Here is a 27,666-nt window from a genome sequence, read left to right on the forward strand (position 1 = left end):
GGGATGTCCCAAAGCAGTACAACTAAGGGCGGGGACGCTCCTGTGCTGAAAGGAGTACCCGGCGCCCAAAGGATGCATCCTGAGAGGCAAAGGTGTCAAACGCATAGAACCTCAAAAACGTTTGAATTGAAGACCAAGTGGCCGCCCTACACAGCTGAACAGCAGAAGCGCCACGTCTAGCAGCCCAAGAGGGACCCACAGAACGAGTGGAATGAGCCTTAACAGAGGCTGGCACAGGTAAGCCCTCCTGTGCATAAGCCTCACAAATAACGGAACGAAGCCAACGGGCTAACGTTTGTTTGTTGGCAGGCCAACCCCTCTTGTGAAAACCAAAGAGGATAAACAAGGAATCAGACTTCCTAACCGAAGCCGTCCGGTCTACATAAATTCTAAGCGCCCGGACCACATCTAAGGAAGTCTCACCAGCTGAAAGATCAGGGGACTGAAAAGCTGGCACAACAAGTTCCTGATTAATATGGAACTTCGAGACCACTTTGGGCAAAAACTCAGGACGAGTGCGGAGCACCGCTCTGTCCTGGTGAAAGATTAGGAAAGGAGGGCGACAGGAAAGCGCCCCCAATTCAGACACCCTCCTGGCCGAAGCAATTGCCAGGAGAAAAACCGTCTTAAATGTCAGCCACTTGAGCTCCACCGCCTCAAGAGGCTCAAACGGAGGACCCTGCAGGACCCGTAGCACCACCGCCAAGTCCCAAGGAGCCACCGGAGGCACAAAGGGAGGCTGGATCCTGATAACACCTTGGAAAAAGGTGTGAACGTCTGGTAGTATTGCAATCCGCCGTTGAAACCACACGGACAAGGCGGACACATGAACCTTCAGAGATGCAAGGCGTAAGCCGAGATCCAATCCTGACTGAAGAAATTCCAAGATCCTAGAAACTCGGAACACCTGAGGATCATAAAGTCTGGACTCACACCACTGAAAGTAAGTGTGCCACACTCTGTGATAAATCCGTGCTGAAGCAGGCTTGCGTGCCCTGAGCATCGTACCAATAACCGAACTGGAGAAGCCCCGAGACCTCAAGACGGCTGTCTCAAGAGCCACGCCGTCAAAGACAGCCGACCCAGATCCGGGTAAAGGCAGGGCCCCTGAGACAACAGGTCCCGACGTTGAGGAAGAAGGTACGGAACGTCGATGGAGAGGCTCCTCAGATCGGAGTACCAAGGACGTCTGGGCCAGGCCGGAGCTACCAGCACGAGCATGCCGCCGTCCTGCTTGAATTTCCGCAGAACCCGAGGAAGCAGGGATATCGGAGGAAACAGATACGCCAGGTGAAACGTCCATGTCAGCGACAGCGCGTCCACCAGACTTGCACCTGCGTCTCTTGTCCTTGACCCGTAAACGGGCAACTTGTGATTGTGACGGGAGGCCATCAAGTCCAGCTCCGGCAGTCCCCACCTGTCCACGAGTAGCTGAAACACCTCTGGGTGAAGCGACCATTCCCCGGGATGCACGTCGTGACGGCTGAGGAAGTCCGCCTCCCAATTGAGGACTCCGGGGATGAAGACCGCCGAGATCACTGGAATGTGACCCTCCGCCCAAGACAGGATACGAGACACCTCCGACATCGCTGCCTGACTGCGAGTTCCGCCTTGGTGATTGATATACGCCACCGTGGTGGCGTTGTCGGACTGCACCTGTACCGCCCTTCCGTGAAGAGCGGGGCCGGACGACTGCAGGGCCTTGTATACTGCCCGCAGTTCCAGGATGTTGATGGGGAGAAGTGCTTCTTCCGCTGACCAACGACCCTGAAGCGACAAAGAGCCGGTCACTGCCCCCCAACCCCGGAGACTGGCATCCGTCGTGAGCAGGACCCAGTCCGGGACCCAAAATGGGCGCCCCTCGACCAGATGAGCTGTCTGAAGCCACCAAGCCAAAGATAGCCGAACGTCCGGAGACAACACCAGCACCTGAGAGCGGATCCGGTGAGGTAACCCGTTCCATTCTGATAGAATCAGCCCCTGCAGGGGCCGGGAATGGAACTGGGCAAATTCCACCATGTCGAATGTCGACACCATGGACCCCAGAACTCTCATAGCCGAATGGACCGACAGGCGGCAACGGCTCAGGCAACTGCGTATCCGCAGCTGTAGTGAGGCGACCTTCTCCGGAGTCAGGAAGATCCTTTGCTGACGCGAATCCAGCAGGGCTCCCAAATGAACCATCCGCTGTGATGGAATCAGGGAGGACTTTTTCCAATTTATCAACCACCCGTGTGCTTGCAGGCAAGCGATCGTCAGGTGGAGATGTTGAAGCAGTACCTCCGGGGAGCTCGCCAGCAACAGGAGGTCGTCCAGGTACGGCAGCAGCCGTACATTCTGGTTCCGAAGATGTGCGGCCATGACCGCCATAATCTTCGTGAACACCCTCGGTGCCGTGGAGAGACCAAAGGGTAGCGCCCGGAACTGATAGTGGTGTTGAAGGATAGCGAACCTCAGATACCGCTGGTGTGAAGATGCTATCGGAACATGGAGGTAGGCGTCCTGGATGTCCAGGGACACCATGTAATCCCCCGGTTCCATCGCCAGAATGATGGAACGTAACGTTTCCATCCTGAACTTGGGAACTCTGAGGAATTTGTTCAGAGACTTCAAGTTGAGGATAGGGCGATGAGAACCATTGGGTTTCTGCACCAGAAACAGAGACGAATAATACCCCGTCCCTCGTTGTGATAGAGGAACGGGAACAATGACCCCTGCTTTCAGCAAGGACTCTATAGCCTCCTGAACCTGTAACGCCTTGGTCTTGTCCTGAGAAGGACTTGTGCAGAAAAACTGGTGGGGTGGTCTGTGCCGAAAAGACAGGGCGTACCCCTGGGAGACCACTTCTCGAACCCAGGCATCCGTGGTGGTATTGTGCCAGCACTGGGCAAATAGAAGAAGTCGGCCTCCCACTCTGAGGTCCCCCAGAGGGAGGCCCGTCCCATCAGGCCGCAGGTTTATCTTCCTGCTTGGAAGAAGGGCGCCGAGCACTCCAGGCTTGCTTCTTGGGTTTAGAGGCCGTCTTACTCGCAGACTGTCTCGGGAAGGACTGACCTTTCGCCTTACCCTGAACCCGAAAGGAACGAAAAGCCGAACTCCGAACCTTAGCAGGCAGTGCCGCCGAAGGGAGGAAGGCCGACTTGGATTTAGCCAGGGTGTCCACTATTTTGTCCAAGTCCGGACCAAATAGTAATTCCCCATTGAAAGGTAAGGCCTCCAGACCTTTCTTTGAATCAGAGTCCGCTCTCCAGGACCGCAACCATAAGGATCGGCGGGCAGACACCGCTGCAGCCGATACCCGCGAGGTCAGCAGACTAGCATCTAAAGAAGCTTCTCCAATGTAAGAAGCGGCGTCCCTCATTTGTCCCAACAACGCCCCCTGGACATCCGGAGCGTCGTCCGGGAAGGTATCTTCCAATGCATTGGCCCACCCCTCAATGGCCTTGGCCACCCAGGAAATGGCCATGGACGGTCGGGCCACCGCCCCGGAGAGGGAGTAAATAGACTTTAAGCAAGTCTCAACTTTCCTGTCCGTGGGATCCTTCAGCGAGGATATCGACGGTAATGGTAAGGTGGCGCCCCGAGTTAAACGGGTGACATGGGAATCCACCGCCGGTGGAGTTTCCCATTTTTTACAATGTGCCTCAGGGAAGGGGTAATTAGAAGCCAACCGCTTCTGAGGAAGGAATCTCTTACTGGGCGCCTGCCAAGCTACCGCCATATGATCCGTCAACTGATCAGACAGGGGAAACACCGCAGAAGCCACCTTAGTTTTTTTGAAACTAGGAAACTTCGACCTAGGAACCGGTGCCTCATCCTCTATAAGAAGAATAGCTCGCACCGCCCTAACTAGTGCTCGCACATTAATGGACGACTTGGTATCCATTTCCTGGACCGAGGCGTCCGAGTCAGTGTCATCAGGGACCTCCCCATCATCTGAGGAACCCTCTGAGTCCGATACCTGAGCAGCCCGTGCCATGAGTGGGCGTTTAGAAATCCTAGAAGGCATGTCAGTCTGCAACATTGACTGAAAAGCCGAGGAAGCGGCCGCCAAATTTTGCACGGAGTTGGAGAGCACATCCACCCATGGTGGAGGCGTCGCCATAGGGGCCTGAAAAGGTACCACAGGCTGCTGCGGCACAGGGGAAGCCTGTATATACATAGGCAACCCCCCAAAGGGACCAACTGATTGAGACCCAGGAGGACTCCGCAATAACTGCGGGACACCCGGGGAATGGGGGATGGTCGGCTGGGGCACCGCCCTAGTAGGGAGAGCAGTCGGGACCGACAGACGGTCCGCAATAGACACCAGCACTTGAGAAAACATCGCCCACGGTGGTTCCTGCGCCAGAGAAGGTCTGGATGGGCCAGGAGCCACCTGGCATCGACTACACAGGCCATCCTGTGACAAATCCTCCCTATCTACTCCTGCAGAACAGCGTCCGCAGGAGGCCAACACCGGAGCCACTGAGCGCTCAACCTCCTCGTCTGACATGACAGAATATATTATATATCTGGCACCAGGGTAGAAGTAAAACGCACTCACCGGTGTGCTGAACAACAGCCCACAATATGGCACTGAGTAGCACACAACTGTATGTGACGGACCTCACAAATACGTGATCTATATAAGTGAGGTCAGTAGAAACGCCCCTCCCCCACACACCTGCAGGGCTTGTAGGAGAAGTAAAGGGATAGGTATAAGCTGACAGTAAGCGGAAAATAAGCACAGACAGGCAGCACTAGCAAAAAGTCACATACCATGCAGGAAGATATACTCACTGCACCTTTACACTACAATCAACCTGCCCAGATTCAGTGTCTGGGAGGGCTATAGTGCTGTGTACGCTGTCCTTAATCAGGGGAGAGGTACACAGGGGGACCGGTCCGCGTGCTCCCTGAGATCTGCGCTGCCACTGGGAAAATGGCCGCTGGAGACCTCAGAGGAGGAGTGGCCGAGGAATCTGCAGCTCAGCGACGCCAGACTGCGTGCTGAAAGGCGCGCTGAGCTGAGGGGAGGAGCCGCTGACAGGGAAGGCTTCCTCCCCTGGCTGGCCATTAACCCCAGGGATGCTGGCTTCCCGCTTGCCGGTTATCCCTGGTGGTCTAGTGGTCCCACGGGTTATGGGGGGGCCCGCCGCCACTGCCAGCAGCCTCTGGTCTGTCCCCAGGACCGGAGGCTAAAGGACTGCATTTAAGGCATTCCGCGCGCCGCCGCTAGCCAGCGACGCGCGGCTTACCTGAATCCCCGGCGACTCCGGCAGCAGTCCTGGGAGGTAGACAGAGTCCGGCTAGTACGGACTCTGCCCTCCCGCCGCGATCCCCAGATCAGTACTGGCGTCGCGGCGCCAGTCGGGGATCAGAGCGGCAGCGTGGGCGTCTGTACAGACAGCCCTTCGCTGCCGTCTGTAGTAAAAATAGATTAAAAATAAATAAAATTTAACTTAAAATAAAAGCTTTTGGGGGCTGCTCCTGCAGCCCCCCTGCGCGGTGACCGACTCCGGCCGGGCACCAGCTTACACTGGGGTGCCTGTGGCTCGGGGGCGGGGTATAGAGGAGGACCCAGGTGCATCCTGGGAGCTAAAAGCTTAACTGTGTGGTGCCCATGGATCCTGTTCCAGCTATAACCCCAAGGTCAACCCTGTGGACCCCCTATGGACCCTGAAGTAGAAATAGAGAATACGGAGTATTGAGAGCCCAGGAAGTGTGTGATGGGGGTCTTCCCCTCTCAGCGCTGCCCTGGGGTCTGACATGTACTATAAGTATATGGAGCACAGGTAGAGACACATTACTATCTGACTAATAACATATATAGAGAATACGGAGCATTGAGAGCCCAGGAAGTGTGTGATGGGGGTCTTCCCCTTTCAGCGCTGCCCTGGGGTCTGACATGTACTATAAGTATATGGAGCACAGGCAGAGACACATTACTATCTGACTAATAACATATATAGAGAATACGGAGCATTGAGAGCCCAGGAAGTGTGTGATGGGGGTCTCCCCCTCTCAGCGCTGCCCTGGGGTCTGACATGTACTATAAGTATATGGAGCACAGGCAGAGACACATTACTATCTGACTAATAACATATATAGAGAATACGGAGCATTGAGAGCCCAGGAAGTGTGTGATGGGGGTCTTCCCCTTTCAGCGCTGCCCTGGGGTCTGACATGTACTATAAGTATATGGAGCACAGGCAGAGACACATTACTATCTGACTAATAACATATATAGAGAATACGGAGCATTGAGAGCCCAAGAAGTGTGTGATGGGGGTCTCCCCCTCTCAGCGCTGCCCTGGGGTCTGACATGTACTATAAGTATGTGGAGCACAGGTAGAGACACATTACTATCTGACTAATAACATATATAGAGAATACGGAGCATTGAGAGCCCAGGAAGTGTGTGATGGGGGTCTTCCCCTTTCAGCGCTGCCCTGGGGTCTGACATGTACTATAAGTATATGGAGCACAGGCAGAGACACATTACTATCTGACTAATAACATATATAGAGAATACGGAGCATTGAGAGCCCAGGAAGTGTGTGATGGGGGTCTTCCCCTTTCAGCGCTGCCCTGGGGTCTGACATGTACTGTAAGTATATGGAGCACAGGTAGAGACACATTACTATCTGACTAATAACATATATAGAGAATACGGAGCATTGAGAGCCCAGGAAGTGTGTGATGGGGGTCTTCCCCTTTCAGCGCTGCCCTGGGGTCTGACATGTACTGTAAGTATATGGAGCACAGGTAGAGACACATTACTATCTGACTAATAACATATATAGAGAATACGGAGCATTGAGAGCCCAGGAAGTGTGTGATGGGGGTCTTCCCCTTTCAGCGCTGCCCTGGGGTCTGACATGTACTATAAGTATATGGAGCACAGGTAGAGACACATTACTATCTGACTAATAACATATATAGAGAATACGGAGCATTGAGAGCCCAGGAAGTGTGTGATGGGGGTCTTCCCCTCTCAGCGCTGCCCTGGGGTCTGACATGTACTATAAGTATATGGAGCACAGGCAGAGACACATTACTATCTGACTAATAACATATATAGAGAATACGGAGCATTGAGAGCCCAGGGAAGTCCTGGCAGAGAAGCCGCCTAGGCAGATGTTTATTTTACAGGACAGTACGAGATAAGGACAATATGTTCCTGTGTGGCTGTGTCAATATACACAAACCCTCAATATATCCTGCGTAAAATACCTTTACAGGTACCCCTCCCAGAAGGGAGCGTCCTCACCTGCACGAAAGCCACCGTCACCACGATCAGTATCGCCTAAGGAGAAGACAATGAGACCGGTTACCCATTAGACAGCAGTAAAAGCTGCGCAGTAAATTCCCGCACTGGGCTGACAATAGGGGAGCGCGGGACGCGGTTATTTGCAGGCTATTATGAATCTGGTGACAGAATGGGTGCAATAAATCGGAGAAGGGCCGGTCTGTGACGTACACAAGCCTCTGCCGCATGGAGACTATCGGAAAACTATGATGCGCTCAGGTTGCTGCTATTGATCTGATATTGATTCAGGAGAGCACTCGTAGAATATCGTATCGGTCACCACGCCAAACACGGCGCAACAATAAAAGGACCATTGTTAACTTTAAATTATGCCGAGAACTGCAAAACGCCTTATAAAATGTTGAATTATTTCCTTTAAACATCGTCGGAATCACTCTGCTTTCCTTGTCAACCGGTAAGAAGTGACGTTAAAACGTGAGCCGTAAAAACTGCGGAACTGCAACATACTGTACATACACCTGACTGTGGGGAAATGTGCCCGGTTACAATTAGAGGTTTAAAGATCATCCAGGTCCTCGGAGAGGAAGGGAGTGCAACCCCCCTCCCGCCAGGTAAGGACTATTCCGGTAACTGCGCCCTCTATAACCCCTCCATCTTGTGCAAATAATCCTGCTGGGACGCCCTCACGCTTCCTACACTTCCCACAGGCCGGTGTCACTTTCTGCTCCCTGATATTCATGAGTGACCCATCAATTGGTAAATAGCCACCAACATGGACTGGAAGATTCTGTTCCTGCCTAAAGTTCTATCCTAAAGATAAAGTAGTTGTATAAATGTATTGCTGAACCCAAACGAAGATAAAGGTGATTAGTCAGTCTCTGCCAATAACCAACATGGCTGCCTCCCCCTCATACACTTACCACAGTAATGCTCACTGCGTCCTCGTACTCCTTAGTTATGACGCTGACCAGGGCAGAGCCCAATAACAGCAGGATGAGGGGATTTGTAAACTAAGGAAATAAAGGGAAAGAAAACAATGATCTCAATGTTCTCTATAAACCCCCAATAACGGAAGGAACTGGCGCGATTGCAGCACAGAAGGTTCTGTCTAACCAGAGATCTAATATTAAAATGGCAGCTCCCAGCACACGTTATAAACGCAACAATACATCCCCATCTGTGTGAGGAGAAACATCTGTCTCCTAAACACCGTCACAAATGCTGAGACAAGCGGACATTTTATAGGGCACACAGCGGGGGCAGATATTTTATAGGGCACACAGCGGAGGCGGACATTTTATAGGGCACACAGCGGGGGCAGACATTTTATAGGGCACACAGCGGAGGCAGACATTTTATAGGGCACACAGCGGAGGCAGACATTTTATAGGGCACACAGCGGAGGCGGACATTTTATAGGGCACACAGCGGGGGCAGACATTTTATAGGGCACACAGCGGAGGCGGACATTTTATAGGGCACACAGCGGGGGCAGACATTTTATAGGGCACACAGCGGAGGCAGACATTTTATAGGGCACACAGCGGAGGCAGACATTTTATAGGGACAAAGCGGAGGCGGACATTTTATAGGGCACACAGCGGGGGCAGACATTTTATAGGGCACACAGCGGGGGCAGACATTTTATAGGGCACACAGCGGGGGCAGACATTTTAAAGGGCACACAGCGGGGGCAGACATTTTAAAGGGCACACAGCGGGGGCAGACATTTTATAGGGCACACAGCGGGGGCAGACATTTTATAGGGCACACAGCGGAGGCAGACATTTTATAGGGACACAGCGGAGGCGGACATTTTATAGGGCACACAGCGGGGGCAGACATTTTATAGGGCACACAGCGGGGGCAGACATTTTATAGGGCACACAGCGGGGGCAGACATTTTAAAGGGCACACAGCGGGGGCAGACATTTTAAAGGGCACACAGCGGGGGCAGACATTTTAAAGGGCACACAGCGGGGGCAGACATTTTATAGGGCACACAGCGGGGGCAGACATTTTATAGGGCACACAGCGGGGGCAGACATTTTATAGGGCACACAGCGGGGGCAGACATTTTATAGGGCACAGAGCAGAGGGGGACATTTTATAGGGCACACAGCGGAGGGGGACATTTTATAGGGCACACAGCGGGGGCAGACATTTTATAGGGCACACAGCGGGGGCAGACATTTTATAGGGCACACAGTGGAGGCAGACATTTTATAGGGCACACAGCGGGGGCAGACATTTTATAGGGCACACAGCGGAGGCGGACATTTTATAGGGCACACAGCGGAGGCGGACATTTTATAGGGACACAGCGGGAGCAGACATTTTATAGGGCACAGCGGAGGCGGACATTTTATAGGGCGCACAGCGGAGGCGGACATTTTATAGGGCACACAGCGGGGGCGGACATTTTATAGGGCACACAGCGGGGGCGGACATTTTATAGGGCACACAGCGGAGGCGGACATTTTATAGGGCACACAGCGGAGGGGGACATTTTATAGGGCACACAGCGGAGGCGGACATTTTATAGGGCACACAGCGGAGGCGGACATTTTATAGGGCACACAGCGGAGGCGGACATTTTGTGGGATGCAATAAGCAGCCTCTAGGACAGGGATGGGGAACCTCAGGCCCGGGGGCCGTATAAGGCCCGCAGAATCATTTGGTCTGGCCCTCTGAGCTTTATTCTGCTAGCCTCATCTGGCTATCACTGTGCCTAGAATGGCACCTGCAGCCAGACTCTATGCAGCAGTGCCACCTGGAGTGTCCTTAGGACGCTTCAGGCGGTCACACTGCTACCCTGGGCATTGCTGTAATCACCGGCGATGATGGCCACGCCCATGTGACGTCACACGGAGGGGGCGTGGCCTGCATCGGGCCCACAAATAATGTTATATATATCATGATGACCCTCGACAGAGAAAAAGGTTCCCCACCCCTGCTCTAGGATATACTGAGGCAAAGTGCCTTAATAATCAGTAGTGACATGAGCTCTGCAGCCATGACACATTATATCCATACTCTGGAAACAAATCCGGACTCTTCTCTTCAGTCTAGAGGCACAAGGTGTTAGTAGCTTCTGATTGCATGTGGAGTGATCTACCAATTTAGGGACAATTCGCCTCCACTCTCTCTTTTATAGATGGTGCTTTTGCCTGTGCTATATCATCATAGCTGAACAGCTTGCCACAACCTTGCAGCCCTGTCCACTGTGCTATTACGCCATATGGTCCATGCTACTGTACACTGCACTGTGGAATAATACAGGAGGAGAAGACAGGGCGCCCCGTTGTACCAGGACCCATAAAGCTGGTCACACCCCTGGCCCCCCCATAGTAGCATATCGCACCTGTCCCAGGTATTTCCTCCACACGGGATCCGTACTGTCCACCTGAAACTCGTTCCAGCCATGTTTCACCCTGCGCTGGAGCACCGAGCACTCCGGGAGCCCGCCGTCCACGTCCACCTACAAAACAGACACAGCAAGGTGAGCCCACAATCCGGACACAGTAATAAGGCATCACTGTCCTTCCAAAGACGGAGGGAAGAAGTCTCACTGCTACAAGAATCTGAGAGGTGGCTGAGAGGTATGAGGTATTATAAGTGTCTCCTCATGTACAATCCCTGCAGATACACTGTATTCTTTACTACATGGAATAATGCACCACAGAGGCATGAATAGAGGAACCTTCCTGCGGGAACATGGCGGAGGAGCAGAGCAGCACGTCAGGGGTCCCACCAGATGACATGAGCACAAGCCCCCAGATAAGTGACCTATGGGGAGCAGGTATATAACTGTAGGACATTATCACATGACAGGCCTGTAATAAGGCTCTGACGGCTGGGATAGGAAATCCAGGATAACAATTTTACTTTTAGGGCAGGGATATGGTATTAATCAAACCCTACAAAATGATGATAAATACACTAATACTGTGAGGAAAAAACCCTTAATAACGTGTGGTCCATTTACTAAGCCTTGGACAGAGATAAAGTACCAGCCAATCAGCTCCTAACTGCCATGTTACAGGCCGTTTCAAAAGTGACAGGAGCTGGTTGGTTGGTACTTCACCTCTGTCCACATTATCTCCCTCCACGGCTTAGTAAATAGACCCAATGCCTGTAAAAGGTAACCGTATTCTTACTGAACTAGTCATGTCGGAGACGCCGACATAGCAACACGACGAGCTTCAGTGTCGGCCAAAAAATGTGCTAGTTTTGGGCAGATTGTCCATTCGATAACGCACTCGCTCACACACTTGATTACGAACGTGAACGCTCGGCGCTAAATATATATAATGGAGTCCACGGGAACGTTACGCTGCAGGAAAGCCCTGTGAGAAATATTTTTTACACAAGATACTAAGGCGTCTATTTACTAAGCAGTGTTAGGAGACAGAGTGAAAAGTGATAAGAAAGTGATAAGGTACCAGCCAATCAGCTCCCAACTGTCATTTCACAGGCTGTTTGAAACATGACAGTTGGGAGCTGATTGGCTGGCACCTTATCACTTTCTTATCACTTTTCACTCTGTCTCCTAACACTGCTTAGTAAATAGACCCCTATAGTATCAGATATGTGAGAAATAGAAGTCAAATATCCAAGATCAGACGTGTGGGGAGCTACCACGGACACATAATATAACCTGAAAAGAGCAGAAAGGCAGTGAAATGTCCCATGTGGCGCCCTGTGACCCTGCTTCGGACGCCATGTTAAGGTGACATTTTCAGTGGACGGTTGCGCAGGGAGTAAGTGAGCAATTGCGCACCCAAAGGCCAACGGGGAGAATACGTCTAGGAAATGCCATTCATCTGTCTGCCAGCTACCGTACCGAGCATACAACTCCCAGAAGCCACTGCCGCAATCAGGCTTTGCTGGGTGTTGTAGTCCGGCAAGACGCTGGAGTGTTATAAAACACAATGATAATGCGCAGATCTCATGTATATATTATTTATAGATGAATCAGCTTTTTCCATCTGGTCTATGGCTGTAAGAGCGGCCGGGAACTAGCCGCCTAATAATTACCTCTAATACAAACACCAGCGCAATAGATCATGTACAGGCAAAGCTCCAGCAGCCTCGCGTAACACAACCACTTATCTCTATGGTGACATATAGAACGTGTAACAGGATTATTGATTTGGGCAACAATTAAAGCTTTATCTCCTAATCTATTTTTTTTAATTCAGATGTAATAAGTGCTCACGTGTAAATATTTTATTAGGTCGTCCTCGCCAAGGCGGCTGGCCTCCTTCGCAGGTAGCGGTATGATGTCGTCGTCTTGTTCCACGGATTTCAGCTCACACTGCTCCTCCGCCTGTGAATATGGGGAAAGTAAGAGCGTTACTGGTCAATACATGTAACTCTCGTATCAGCAAAGACCCGGAGAACGCCCCACTGACCCCATCATCCGAAATGCTGGAACGTGGCGGCACAGCGCACTTACTACAGGGCGAGTTAGAAACTACAGAGACATTTTCCCATTGTAACTTATTACTGGGGAGATCTACCAAGCCTTGGACGGTGATAAAGTACCAGCCAATCAGCTCCTAACTGTCATGTCACAGGCTGTGTTTGAAAAATGACAGTTAGGAGCTGGTTGGCTGGTACCTTATCTCTGTCTACTTTATCACTCTCACAGCTTAGTACATCTACCCCAATACTGTATATGTCACTACTGTTAGAGTCCATTCTCAAGAATATTAACTTGCTTATATATTCCGTTGCGATTTACCATTGCGCCACGATACATGGCTGCGAGGGCTTTACGCGAGCGCACACCTGTATACTGAACACTTCCATGAGAAGGGTTATTCTAGTGGGAATTTAGAAAAAAGAAAACTGAAATATTGTTTGTAAGGGAAAACAGAAGTGTGACCCCCCCATGGCATCCGGTGTAACAAGTTTAGTTACATGTCTTAGTAAATGTTTGTTTCCTATACATGTCATCTTCTAACACCATGAATAACGTGTCAGGAAGGTCACCTGTGAGGCTTATTATAATTATCAGCATATTAGGGATGACCTCTACCTAGAACATTACTTCTGCCCTTGTCTCCTAGTTTACATCAGACCTGATGCTCATCGCTAAAGTGAATAAATATATGTATTATACACTGCGGTCACCTCCAAATTTCCGACCGGTAATAGCTTCATCTTCACCCTGATTATGGGCTCGTTGCCATCAGGGAAGGGCGGATATAATACTACATCTGTCCATGGGAGGACCCTATATGTAGCTGGCTGCAATCCATATACAGGCGGTACTCTCAGCTTTGGTATTACCACCGTTTTATCACAAATACATAGATTTCCTCAGCAGGATCAGATTGAGGTAGGAATAACACCTAATCATATACATAGTACACACGCAGACTGTGTGCTACCACAAGAGCTGACTCTTTATGGCACATACCCCAGCAATATGATAATGTTTAATCCCTATAAGCTGATCCCTATTGTTTCCAGAGTCCACATAGTCCCCTTATATTAGTACTGTACATACCGGAGAAATCCTGCACAATACAGAGGTGCAGCCGCTGCCCCACCTTAGACAACTTATAAAGGAGAAGGTAAGTCAGGGTTTCTGCGCAGGTTACGGGCAAGCGAGCTGAAAGAATGTGTATAGTTTATTTAATGAGCTGGGAGAGGAGCCAGAGATAAGAGGACATCAATCACAGGTATCTGACAGACAGGGAAGTCTCATAGCAAATCACAGGAAACGTTTAACTCTTTCCTGCCCACTGGGTACAATATATACGCCTCCGATCATCCCAGCCATATACGATATACGCCTCCGATCATCCCAGCCATATACGATATACGCCTCCGATCATCCCAGCAATATACGATATACGTCTCCGATCATCCCAGCCATATACAATATACGTTTCCGATCATCCCAGCAATATACGATATACGTCTCCGATCATCCCAGCCATATACGATATACGCCTCCGATCATCCCAGCCATATACGATATACGCCTCCGATCATCCCAGCCATATACGATATACGCCTCCGATCATCCCAGCCATATACGATATACGCCTCTGATCATCCCAGCCATATACGATATACGCCTCCGATCATCCCAGCCATATACGATATACGCCTCCGATCATCCCAGCTATACGATATACGTCTCCGATCATCCCAGCCATATACGGTATACGCCTCCGATCATCCCAGCAATATACGATATACGCCTCTGATCATCCCAGCCATATATGATATACGCCTCCGATCATCCCAGCCATATACGATATACGCCTCCGATCATCCCAGCCATATACGATATATGCCTCTGATCCCAGCCATATACGATATACGCCTCCGATCATCCCAGCCATATACGATATACGCCTCCGATCATCCCAGCCATATACGATATACGCCTCCGATCATCCCAGCCATATACGATATACGCCTCCGATCATCCCAGCAATATACGATATACGTCTCCGATCATCACAGCCATATACGATATACGCCTCCGATCATCCCAGCAATATACGATATACGCCTCCGATCATCCCAGCCATATACGATATACGCCTCCGATCATCCCAGCCATATACGATATACGCCTCCGATCATCCCAGCCATATACGATATACGCCTCTGATCCCAGCCATATACGATATACGCCTCTGATCCCAGCCATATACGATATACGCCTCCGATCATCCCAGCCATATACGATATACGCCTCCAATCATCCCAGCCATATACGATATACGCCTCCGATCATCACAGCCATATACGATATACGCCTCCGATCATCCCAGCAATATACGATATACGCCTCCGATCATCCCAGCCATATACGATATACGCCTCCGATCATCCCAGCCATATACGATATACGCCTCCGATCATCCCAGCCATATACGATATACGCCTCTGATCCCAGCCATATACGATATACGCCTCCGATCATCCCAGCCATATACGATATACGCCTCCGATCATCCCAGCCATATACGATATACGCCTCAGATCATCCCAGCCATATACGATATATATGCCTCCGATCATCCCAGCCATATACGATATACGCCTCCGATCATCCCAGCCATATACGATATACGCCTCCGATCATCCCAGCCATATACGATATACGCCTCCGATCATCCCAGCCATATACGATATACGCCTCCGATCATCCCAGCCATATCCTCCTCCCCCCGACTAGCGGAACATAGGAGGAATCACCCATCATTCTGGTAGTCAGAGGGTGGGGATGCTCAGGGTAGGGATCACCCATCATTCTGGTAGTCAGAGGATGGGGATACTCAGGGTAGGGATCACCAATCATTCTGGTAGTCAGAGGGTGGGAAGACCCAGGGTAGGGATCACCGATCATTCTGGTAGTCAGAGGATGGGGATACTCAGGGTAGGGATCACCCATCATTCTGGTAGTCAGAGGGTGGGAAGACCCAGGGTAGGGATCACCCATCTTTCTGGTAGTCAGAGGGTGGGAAGATCCAGGGTAGGGATCACCCATAATTTTGGTAGCCAGAGGGTGGGAAGATCCAGGGTAGGGATCACCGATCATTTTGGTAGCCAGAGGGTGGGAAGATCCAGGGTAGGGATCACCCAACATGTTGGTAGCCAGAGGGTGGGAAGATCCAGGGTAGGGATCACTGATCATTTTGGTAGCCAGAGGGTGGGAAGATCCAGGGTAGGGATCACGCATCATTCTGGTAGCCAGAGGGTGGGAAGATCCAGGATAGGGATCACTGATCATTTTGGTAGCCAGAGGGTGGGAAGATCCAGGGTAGGGATCACTGGTCATAATGGTAGCCAGAGGGTGGGAAGATCCAGGGTAGTTTTGGTTTTCAGAAAGTCTGCTGCTTCAGTGTTTATGATAGCAATTTGCATATACTCCAGAATGTCATGAAGAGTGATCAGATGAATTGCAAAGTCCCTCTTTGCCATGACAATGAACTTAGGCCCTCATTCAGAGCCGTACGCTCTGAGCAGAGCGCACGCTCTGAATGAGGGCCGGGCTCCATTTTCATGGAGCGTCCTCCTGGACGCTCGTATAGCTGTGGGTCACCACCCACAGGCTATACGAGCGTGCTTTTTGATGGCCGCGATGGTCGAGACCATCGCGACCATCGAAATTGCGAGCCGGAGCCTGCGGTTGAGGTTTTCAACCGCAAGCTCCGGAGTGATTTTGGCTCTATCAGAGCCAAAATCACTCCCACTGACATCACTAGTGATGTCAGTGGGCCGGCTTCTGACGGGAGGCGTTCCCGTGGGAACGCCCCCGTCAGGGAGGCACGCCCCCGGCACGCCCACCAAAGGGGGCGTGCTGTCAATCAACATTGACAGCACGCCCCCTTTGATCGGACACAACGAGCGAAGGACTTTCCTTCGCTCGTCGCGTCAGGCGCATGCGCACGACGGAGCTCCCTCCGTCGTGCGCATGCTCAGTGCATAACATCGACCCACTTGCGAGCGGACAGCCGCTCGCGAGTGGGTCTGAATCAGGCCCTTAATCCCCAAAACAACATTTTCACTGCATTTCAGCCCTGTCACAAAAGGATCAGCTGGCATCATGTCAGTGATTCTCTCGTTAACACAGGTGGGAGTGTTGATGAGGACAAGGCTGGAGATCACTCTGTCATGCTGATTGAGTTAGAATAACAGACTGGAAGCTTTATAAGGAGGGTGGAGCTTGAAATCATTGTTCTTCCTCTGTTAACCATGGTTACCAGCCATATACGATATACGCCTCCAATCATCCCAGCCATATACGATATACGCCTCCGATCATCACAGCCATATACGATATACGCCTCCGATCATCCCAGCAATATACGATATACGCCTCCGATCATCCCAGCCATATACGATATACGCCTCCGATCATCCCAGCCATATACGATATACGCCTCCGATCATCCCAGCCATATACGATATACGCCTCTGATCCCAGCCATATACGATATACGCCTCCGATCATCCCAGCCATATACGATATACGCCTCCGATCATCCCAGCCATATACGATATACGCCTCAGATCATCCCAGCCATATACGATATATATGCCTCCGATCATCCCAGCCATATACGATATACGCCTCCGATCATCCCAGCCATATACGATATACGCCTCCGATCATCCCAGCCATATACGATATACGCCTCCGATCATCCCAGCCATATACGATATACGCCTCCGATCATCCCAGCCATATCCTCCTCCCCCCGACTAGCGGAACATAGGAGGAATCACCCATCATTCTGGTAGTCAGAGGGTGGGGATGCTCAGGGTAGGGATCACCCATCATTCTGGTAGTCAGAGGATGGGGATACTCAGGGTAGGGATCACCAATCATTCTGGTAGTCAGAGGGTGGGAAGACCCAGGGTAGGGATCACCGATCATTCTGGTAGTCAGAGGATGGGGATACTCAGGGTAGGGATCACCCATCATTCTGGTAGTCAGAGGGTGGGAAGACCCAGGGTAGGGATCACCCATCTTTCTGGTAGTCAGAGGGTGGGAAGATCCAGGGTAGGGATCACCCATAATTTTGGTAGCCAGAGGGTGGGAAGATTCAGGGTAGGGATCACCGATCATTTTGGTAGCCAGAGGGTGGGAAGATCCAGGGTAGGGATCACCCAACATGTTGGTAGCCAGAGGGTGGGAAGATCCAGGGTAGGGATCACTGATCATTTTGGTAGCCAGAGGGTGGGAAGATCCAGGGTAGGGATCACGCATCATTCTGGTAGCCAGAGGGTGGGAAGATCCAGGATAGGGATCACTGATCATTTTGGTAGCCAGAGGGTGGGAAGATCCAGGGTAGGGATCACTGGTCATAATGGTAGCCAGAGGGTGGGAAGATCCAGGGTAGTTTTGGTTTTCAGAAAGTCTGCTGCTTCAGTGTTTATGATAGCAATTTGCATATACTCCAGAATGTCATGAAGAGTGATCAGATGAATTGCAAAGTCCCTCTTTGCCATGACAATGAACTTAGGCCCTCATTCAGAGCCGTACGCTCTGAGCAGAGCGCACGCTCTGAATGAGGGCCGGGCTCCATTTTCATGGAGCGTCCTCCTGGACGCTCGTATAGCTGTGGGTCACCACCCACAGGCTATACGAGCGTGCTTTTTGATGGCCGCGATGGTCGAGACCATCGCGACCATCGAAATTGCGAGCCGGAGCCTGCGGTTGAGGTTTTCAACCGCAAGCTCCGGAGTGATTTTGGCTCTATCAGAGCCAAAATCACTCCCACTGACATCACTAGTGATGTCAGTGGGCCGGCTTCTGACGGGAGGCGTTCCCGTGGGAACGCCCCCGTCAGGGAGGCACGCCCCCGGCACGCCCACCAAAGGGGGCGTGCTGTCAATCAACATTGACAGCATGCCCCCTTTGATCGGACACAACGAGCGAAGGACTTTCCTTCGCTCGTCGCGTCAGGCGCATGCGCACGACGGAGCTCCCTCCGTCGTGCGCATGCTCAGTGCATAACATCGACCCACTTGCGAGCGGACAGCCGCTCGCGAGTGGGTCTGAATCAGGCCCTTAATCCCCAAAACAACATTTTCACTGCATTTCAGCCCTGTCACAAAAGGATCAGCTGGCATCATGTCAGTGATTCTCTCGTTAACACAGGTGGGAGTGTTGATGAGGACAAGGCTGGAGATCACTCTGTCATGCTGATTGAGTTAGAATAACAGACTGGAAGCTTTATAAGGAGGGTGGAGCTTGAAATCATTGTTCTTCCTCTGTTAACCATGGTTACCTGCAAGGAAACACGTGCCGTCATCATTGCTTTGCACAAGAAGGGCTTCACAGGCAAGGATATTGCTGCTAGTAAGATTACACCTAAATCAACCATTTATCGGATCATCAAGAACTTCAAGGAGATGAGGTTCAATAGTTGTGAAGAAGGCTTCAGGGAGCCCAAGAATGTCCAGTGAGCGCCAGGACCGTCTCCTAAAGTTGATTCAGCTGTGGGATCGGGGTACCACCAGTGCAGAGCTTGCTCAGGAATGGCAGCAGGCAGGTGTGAGTGCATCTTCACACACAGTGAGGCGAAGACTTTTGGAGGATGGCCTGGTGTCAAGAAGGGCAGCAAAGAAGCCACTTCTCTCCTGGAAAAACATCAGGAACAGACTGATATTCTGCAAAAGGTACAGGGATTGGACTGCTGAGGACTGGGGTAAAGTTATTTTCTCTGATGAAACCCCTTTCAGATTGTTTGGGTCATCTGGAAAAATGCTTGTCCGGAGAAGGAAAGGTGAGTGCTACCATCAGTCCTGTGTCATGCCAACAGTAACGCATCCTGAGACGATTCATGTGTGGGGTTGCTTCTCAGCCAAGGGAGTGGGATCACACAATTTTGCCTAAGAACACAGCCATGAATAAAGAATGGTACCAAAACATCCTCCAAGAAAAACTTCTCCCAACCATCCAAGAACAGTTTGGAGAGGAACACAATGCCTTTTCCAGCATGATGGAGCACCTTACCATAAGGCAAAAGTGATAACTAAGTGGCTCAAGGAACAAAACATCGAAATGTTGGGTCCATGGCCAGGAAACTCCCCAGATCTTAATTCCATTGAGAACTTGTGGTCAATCCTCATGAGGCGGGTGGACAAACAAAAACCCACAAATTCTGACAAACTCCAAGCATTGATCAGGCAAGAATGGGCGGCCATCGGTCAGTATGTGGCCCAGAAGGTGAGTGACAGCATGCCAGGGAGAATTGCAGAGGTCTTGAAAAAGAAGGGTCAACACTGCAAATATTGTCTCTTTCCATAAACTTAATGTAATTGTCAATAAAAGCCTCTGACACTTATGTAATGCTGTAAAGTTACCTCAGTATACCATAGTAACATCTGACACTTATGTAATGTTACCTCAGTATACCATAGTAACATCTGACACTTATGTAATGCTGTAATGATACGTCAGTATACCATAGTAACATCTGACACTGACGTAATGCTGTAATGTTACCTCAGTATACCATAGTAACATCTGACACTTATGTAATGCTGTAATGTTACGTCAGTATACCATAGTAACATCTGACACTTATGTAATGCTGTAATGTTACGTCAGTATAACATAGTAACATCTGACACTTATGTAATGCTGTAATGTTACCTCAGTATACCATAGTAACATCTGACACTTATGTAATGCTGTAATGTTACGTCAATATACCATAGTAACATCTGACACTTATGTAATGCTGTAATGTTACTTCAGTATACTATAGTAACATCTGACACTTATGTCATGCTGTAATGTTACCTCAGTATACCATAGTAACATCTGACACTTATGTAATGCTGTAATGTTACCTCAGTATACCATAGTAACATCTGACACTTATGTCATGCTGTAATGTTACCTCAGTATACTATAGTAACATCTGACACTTATGTCATGCTGTAATGTTACCTCAGTATACCATAGTAACATCTGACACTTATGTCATGCTGTAATGTTACCTCAGTATACCATAGTAACATCTGACACTTATGTCATGCTGTAATGTTACCTCAGTATACCATAGTAACATCTGACACTTATGTAATGCTGTAATGTTACCTCAGTATATCATAGTAACACATGACACTTATGTAATGCTGTAATGTTACCTCAGTATACCATAGTAATCATCACTGCAGCTTCCCCAGCGCTCTCCTACTGTACATCTATAGCTGGTGATTATACTGTACATCTATAGCTGGTGCGTTATACTGTACATCTATAGCTGGTGCGTTATACTGTACATCTATAGCTGGTGAGTTATACTGTATATCTATAGCTGGTGAGTTATACTGTACATCTATAGCTGGTGATTATACTGTACATCTATAGCTGGTGAGTTATACTGTACATCTATAGCTGGTGAGTTATACTGTACATCTACAGCTGGTGAGTTATACTGTACATCTATAGCTGGTGAGTTATACTGTACATCTATAGCTGGTGATTATACTGTACATCTATAGCTGGTGCGTTATACTGTACATCTATAGCTGGTGAGTTATACTGTACATCTATAGCTGGTGAGTTATACTGTACATCTATAGCTGGTGAGTTATACTGTACATCTATAGCTGGTGAGTTATACTGTACATCTATAGCTGGTGCGTTATACTGTACATCTATAGCTGGTGATTATACTGTACATCTATAGCTGGTGAGTTATACTGTACATCTATAGCTGGTGCGTTATACTGTACATCTATAGCTGGTGCGTTATACTGTACATCTATAGCTGGGGAGTTATACTGTACATCTATAGCTGGTGAGTTATACTGTACATCTATAGCTGGTGCGTTATACTGTACATCTATAGCTGGTGCGTTATACTGTACATCTATAGCTGGTGCGTTATACTGTACATCTATAGCTGGTGCGTTATACTGTACATCTATAGCTGGTGAGTTATACTGTACATCTATAGCTGGTGAGTTATACTGTACATCTATAGCTAGTGAGTTATACTGTACATCTATAGCTGGTGAGTTATACTGTACATCTATAGCTGGTGAGTTATACTGTACATCTATAGCTGGTGATTATACTGTACATCTATAGCTGGTGAGTTATACTGTACATCTATAGCTGGTGAGTTATACTGTACGTCTATAGCTGGTGAGTTATACTGTACGTCTATAGCTGGGGATTATACTGTACGTCTATAGCTGGTGCGTTATACTGTACGTCTATAGCTGGTGCGTTATACTGTACGTCTATAGCTGGTGAGTTATACTGTACGTCTATAGCTGGTGAGTTATACTGTACGTCTATAGCTGGTGAGTTATACTGTACGTCTATAGCTGGTGCGTTATACTGTACGTCTATAGCTGGTGCGTTATACTGTACGTCTATAGCTGGTGCGTTATACTGTACGTCTATAGCTGGTGAGTTATACTGTACGTCTATAGCTGCTGAGTTATACTGTACGTCTATAGCTGCTGAGTTATACTGTACGTCTATAGCTGCTGAGTTATACTGTACGTCTATAGCTGGTGCGTTATACTGTACGTCTATAGCTGGTGAGTTATACTGTACGTCTATAGCTGGTGAGTTATACTGTACATCTATAGCTGGTGAGTTATACTGTACATCTATAGCTGTGATTATACTGTACATCTATAGCTGGTGAGTTATACTGTACGTCTATAGCTGGTGAGTTATACTGTACGTCTCTAGCTGGGGATTATACTGTACGTCTATAGCTGGTGCGTTATACTGTACGTCTATAGCTGGTGAGTTATACTGTACGTCTATAGCTGGTGCGTTATACTGTACGTCTATAGCTGGTGAGTTATACTGTACGTCTATAGCTGGTGCGTTATACTGTACGTCTATAGCTGGTGAGTTATACTGTACATCTATAGCTGGTGAGTTATACTGTACATCTATAGCTGGTGATTTATACTGTACATCTATAGCTGGTGATTATACTGTACATCTATAGCTGGTGCGTTATACTGTACATCTATAGCTGGTGCGTTATACTGTACATCTATAGCTAGTGAGTTATACTGTACATCTATAGCTTGTGAGTTATACTGTACATCTATAGCTGGTGCGTTATACTGTACATCTATAGCTGGTGCGTTATACTGTACATCTATAGCTGGTGCGTTATACTGTACATCTATAGCTGGTGAGTTATACTGTACATCTATAGCTGCTGAGTTATACTGTACATCTATAGCTGGTGAGTTATACTGTACATCTATAGCTGGTGAGTTATACTGTACATCTATAGCTGGTGCGTTATACTGTACATCTATAGCTGGTGCGTTATACTGTACATCTATAGCTGGTGATTATACTGTATAATTACTGTGTATCATCACTGCAGCTTCCGAAGCGCTCTCCTACTGTACATCTATAGCTGGTGCGTTATACTGTACATCTATAGCTGGTGCGTTATACTGTACATCTATAGCTGGTGCGTTATACTGTACATCTATAGCTGGTGATTATACTGTATAATTACTGTGTATCATCACTGCAGCTTCCCCAGCGCTCTCCTACTGTACATCTATAGCTGGTGCGTTATACTGTACATCTATAGCTGGTGATTATACTGTACATCTATAGCTGGTGATTATACTGTACATCTATAGCTGGTGCGTTATACTGTACATCTATAGCTGGTGCGTTATACTGTACATCTATAGCTGGTGCGTTATACTGTACATCTATAGCTGGTGCGTTATACTGTACATCTATAGCTGGTGAGTTATACTGTACATCTGTAGCTGGTGAGTTATACTGTACATCTGTAGCTGGTGAGTTATACTGTACATCTGTAGCTGGTGAGTTATACTGTACATCTATAGCTGGTGCGTTATACTGTACATCTATAGCTGGTGCGTTATACTGTACATCTATAGCTGGTGCGTTATACTGTACATCTATAGCTGGTGAGTTATACTGTACATCTATAGCTGGTGAGTTATACTGTACATCTATAGCTTGTGAGTTATACTGTACATCTATAGCTGGTGCGTTATACTGTACATCTATAGCTGGTGCGTTATACTGTACATCTATAGCTGGTGAGTTATACTGTACATCTATAGCTGGTGAGTTATACTGTACATCTATAGCTGGTGAGTTATACTGTACATCTATAGCTGGTGCGTTATACTGTACATCTATAGCTGGTGAGTTATACTGTACATCTATAGCTGGTGAGTTATACTGTACATCTATAGCTGGTGCGTTATACTGTACATCTATAGCTGGTGCGTTATACTGTACATCTATAGCTGGTGCGTTATACTGTACATCTATAGCTGGTGCGTCATACTGTACATCTATAGCTGGTGCGTCATACTGTACATCTATAGCTGGTGAGTTATACTGTACATCTATAGCTGGTGATTATACTGTACATCTATAGCTGGTGAGTTATACTGTACATCTATAGCTGGTGAGTTATACTGTACATCTATAGCTGCTGAGTTATACTGTACATCTATAGCTGGTGATTATACTGTACATCTATAGCTGGTGAGTTATACTGTACATCTATAGCTGGTGCGTTATACTGTACATCTATAGCTGGTGATTATACTGTATAATTACTGTGTATCATCACTGCAGCTTCCGAAGCGCTCTCCTACTGTACATCTATAGCTGGTGATTATACTGTACATCTATAGCTGGTGCGTTATACTGTACATCTATAGCTGGTGAGTTATACTGTACATCTATAGCTGGTGCGTTATACTGTACATCTATAGCTGGTGATTATACTGTATAATTACTGTGTATCATCACTGCAGCTTCCCCAGCGCTCTCCTACTGTACATCTATAGCTGGTGATTTATACTGTACATCTATAGCTGGTGCGTTATACTGTACATCTATAGCTGGTGATTATACTGTACATCTATAGCTGCTGAGTTATACTGTACATCTATAGCTGGTGAGTTATACTGTACATCTATAGCTGGTGAGTTATACTGTACATCTATAGCTGGTGAGTTATACTGCATAATTACTGTGTATCATCACTGCAGCTTCCGAAGCGCTCTCCTACTGTACATCTATAGCTGGTGCGTTATACTGCATAATTACTGTGTATCATCACTGCAGCTTCCGAAGCGCTCTCCTACTGTACATCTATAGCTGGTGCGTTATACTGTACATCTATAGCTGGTGCGTTATACTGTACATCTATAGCTGGTGCGTTATACTGTACATCTATAGCTGGTGCGTTATACTGTACATCTATAGCTGGTGAGTTATACTGTACATCTATAGCTGGTGCGTTATACTGTACATCTATAGCTGGTGAGTTATACTGTACATTTATAGCTGGTGCGTTATTCTGTACATCTATAGCTGGTGCGTTATACTGTACATCTATAGCTGGTGCGTTATTCTGTACATCTATAGCTGGTGAGTTATACTGTACATCTATAGCTGGTGCGTTATACTGTACATCTATATCTGGTGAGTTATACTGTACATCTATAGCTGGTGCGTTATACTGTACATCTATAGCTGGTGCGTTATTCTGTACATCTATAGCTGGTGAGTTATACTGTACATCTATAGCTGGTGCGTTATACTGTACATCTATATCTGGTGCGTTATACTGTACATCTATAGCTGGTGAGTTATACTGTACATCTATAGCTGGTGAGTTATACTGTATAATTACTGTGTATCATCACTGCAGCTTCCCCAGCGCTCTCCTACTGTACATCTATAGCTGGTGATTATACTGTACATCTATAGCTGGTGAGTTATACTGTACATCTATAGCTGGTGCGTTATACTGTACATCTATAGCTGGTGCGTTATACTGTACATCTATAGCTGGTGATTATACTGTACATCTATAGCTGGTGAGTTATACTGTACATCTATAGCTGGTGAGTTATACTGTACATCTATAGCTGGTGCGTTATACTGTACATCTATAGCTGGTGCGTTATACTGTACATCTATAGCTGGTGCGTTATACTGTACATCTATAGCTGGTGAGTTATACTGTACATCTATAGCTGGTGATTATACTGTACATCTATAGCTGGTGAGTTATACTGTACATCTATAGCTGGTGCGCTATACTGTACATCTATAGCTGGTGAATTATACTGTACATCTATAGCTGGTGCGTTATACTGTACATCTATAGCTGCTGAGTAATACTGTACATCTATAGCTGGTGAATTATACTGTACATCTATAGCTGGTGAGTTATACTGTACATCTATAGCTGGTGAATTATACTGTACATCTATAGCTGGTGAGTTATACTGTACATCTATAGCTGGTGAGTTATACTGTACATCTATAGCTGGTGATTATACTGTACATCTATAGCTGGTGAGTTATACTGTACATCTATAGCTGGTGCGTTATACTGTACATCTATAGCTGGTGCGTTATACTGTACATCTATAGCTGGTGAGTTATACTGCATAATTACTGTGTATCATCACTGCAGCTTCCGAAGCGCTCTCCTACTGTACATCTATAGCTGGTGCGTTATACTGTACATCTATAGCTGGTGCGTTATACTGTACATCTATAGCTGGTGAGTTATACTGCATAATTACTGTGTATCATCACTGCAGCTTCCGAAGCGCTCTCCTACTGTACATCTATAGCTGGTGCGTTATACTGTACATCTATAGCTGCTGCGTTATACTGTACATCTATAGCTGGTGAGTTATACTGTACATCTATAGCTGGTGCGTTATACTGTACATCTATAGCTGGTGAGTTATACTGTACATCTATAGCTGGTGCGTTATACTGTACATCTATAGCTGGTGAGTTATACTGTACATCTATAGCTGGTGAGTTATACTGTACATCTATAGCTGGTGCGTTATACTGTACATCTATATCTGGTGAGTTATACTGTACATCTATAGCTGGTGCGTTATACTGTACATCTATATCTGGTGCGTTATACTGTACATCTATAGCTGGTGAGTTATACTGTACATCTATAGCTGGTGAGTTATACTGTATAATTACTGTGTATCATCACTGCAGCTTCCCCAGCGCTCTCCTACTGTACATCTATAGCTGGTGAGTTATACTGTACATCTATAGCTGGTGAGTTATACTGTACATCTATAGCTGGTGCTGTATACTGTACATCTATAGCTGGTGCGTTATACTGTACATCTATAGCTGGTGCGTTATACTGTACATCTATAGCTGGTGATTATACTGTACATCTATAGCTGGTGCGTTATACTGTACATCTATAGCTGGTGCGTTATACTGTACATCTATAGCTGGTGAGTTATACTGTACATCTATAGCTGGTGCGTTATACTGTACATCTATAGCTGGTGCGTTATACTGTACATCTATAGCTGGTGCGTTATACTGTACATCTATAGCTGGTGAGTTATACTGTACATCTATAGCTGGTGATTATACTGTACATCTATAGCTGGTGAGTTATACTGTACATCTATAGCTGGTGCGCTATACTGTACATCTATAGCTGGTGAGTTATACTGTACATCTATAGCTGGTGCGTTATACTGTACATCTATAGCTGCTGAGTTATACTGTACATCTATAGCTGGTGAGTTATACTGTACATCTATAGCTGGTGAATTATACTGTACATCTATAGCTGGTGAGTTATACTGTACATCTATAGCTGGTGATTATACTGTACATCTATAGCTGGTGAGTTATACTGTACATCTATAGCTGGTGCGTTATACTGTACATCTATAGCTGGTGCGTTATACTGTACATCTATAGCTGGTGCGTTATACTGTACATCTATAGCTGGTGATTATACTGTATAATTACTGTGTATCATCACTGCAGCTTCCGAAGCGCTCTCCTACTGTACATCTATAGCTGGTGCGTTATACTGTACATCTATAGCTGGTGCGTT

At 47.7% G+C, this 27,666-nt stretch overlaps 1 protein-coding gene across 1 annotated transcript in view; it reads right to left on the reverse strand.

Moving 5' to 3' along the window:
* The window catches only part of LOC148442272 (calcium-transporting ATPase type 2C member 2-like), a 183,279-nt gene that overhangs the window by 87,766 nt on the left and 67,847 nt on the right, over positions 1–27,666 (reverse strand). Inside the window, 4 exon segments of the mRNA XM_088464101.1 lie at positions 7,256–7,291; positions 8,176–8,265; positions 10,620–10,736; positions 12,477–12,587. Of these exon segments, the coding sequence (XP_088320227.1) occupies positions 7,256–7,291; positions 8,176–8,265; positions 10,620–10,736; positions 12,477–12,587 (354 nt within the window).

This window comes from Taudactylus pleione, unplaced genomic scaffold (assembly GCF_031769625.1).
Source record: "Taudactylus pleione unplaced genomic scaffold, aTauple2 ptg001576l, whole genome shotgun sequence".
Classification (NCBI taxonomy): Eukaryota; Metazoa; Chordata; class Amphibia; order Anura; family Myobatrachidae; genus Taudactylus; species Taudactylus pleione.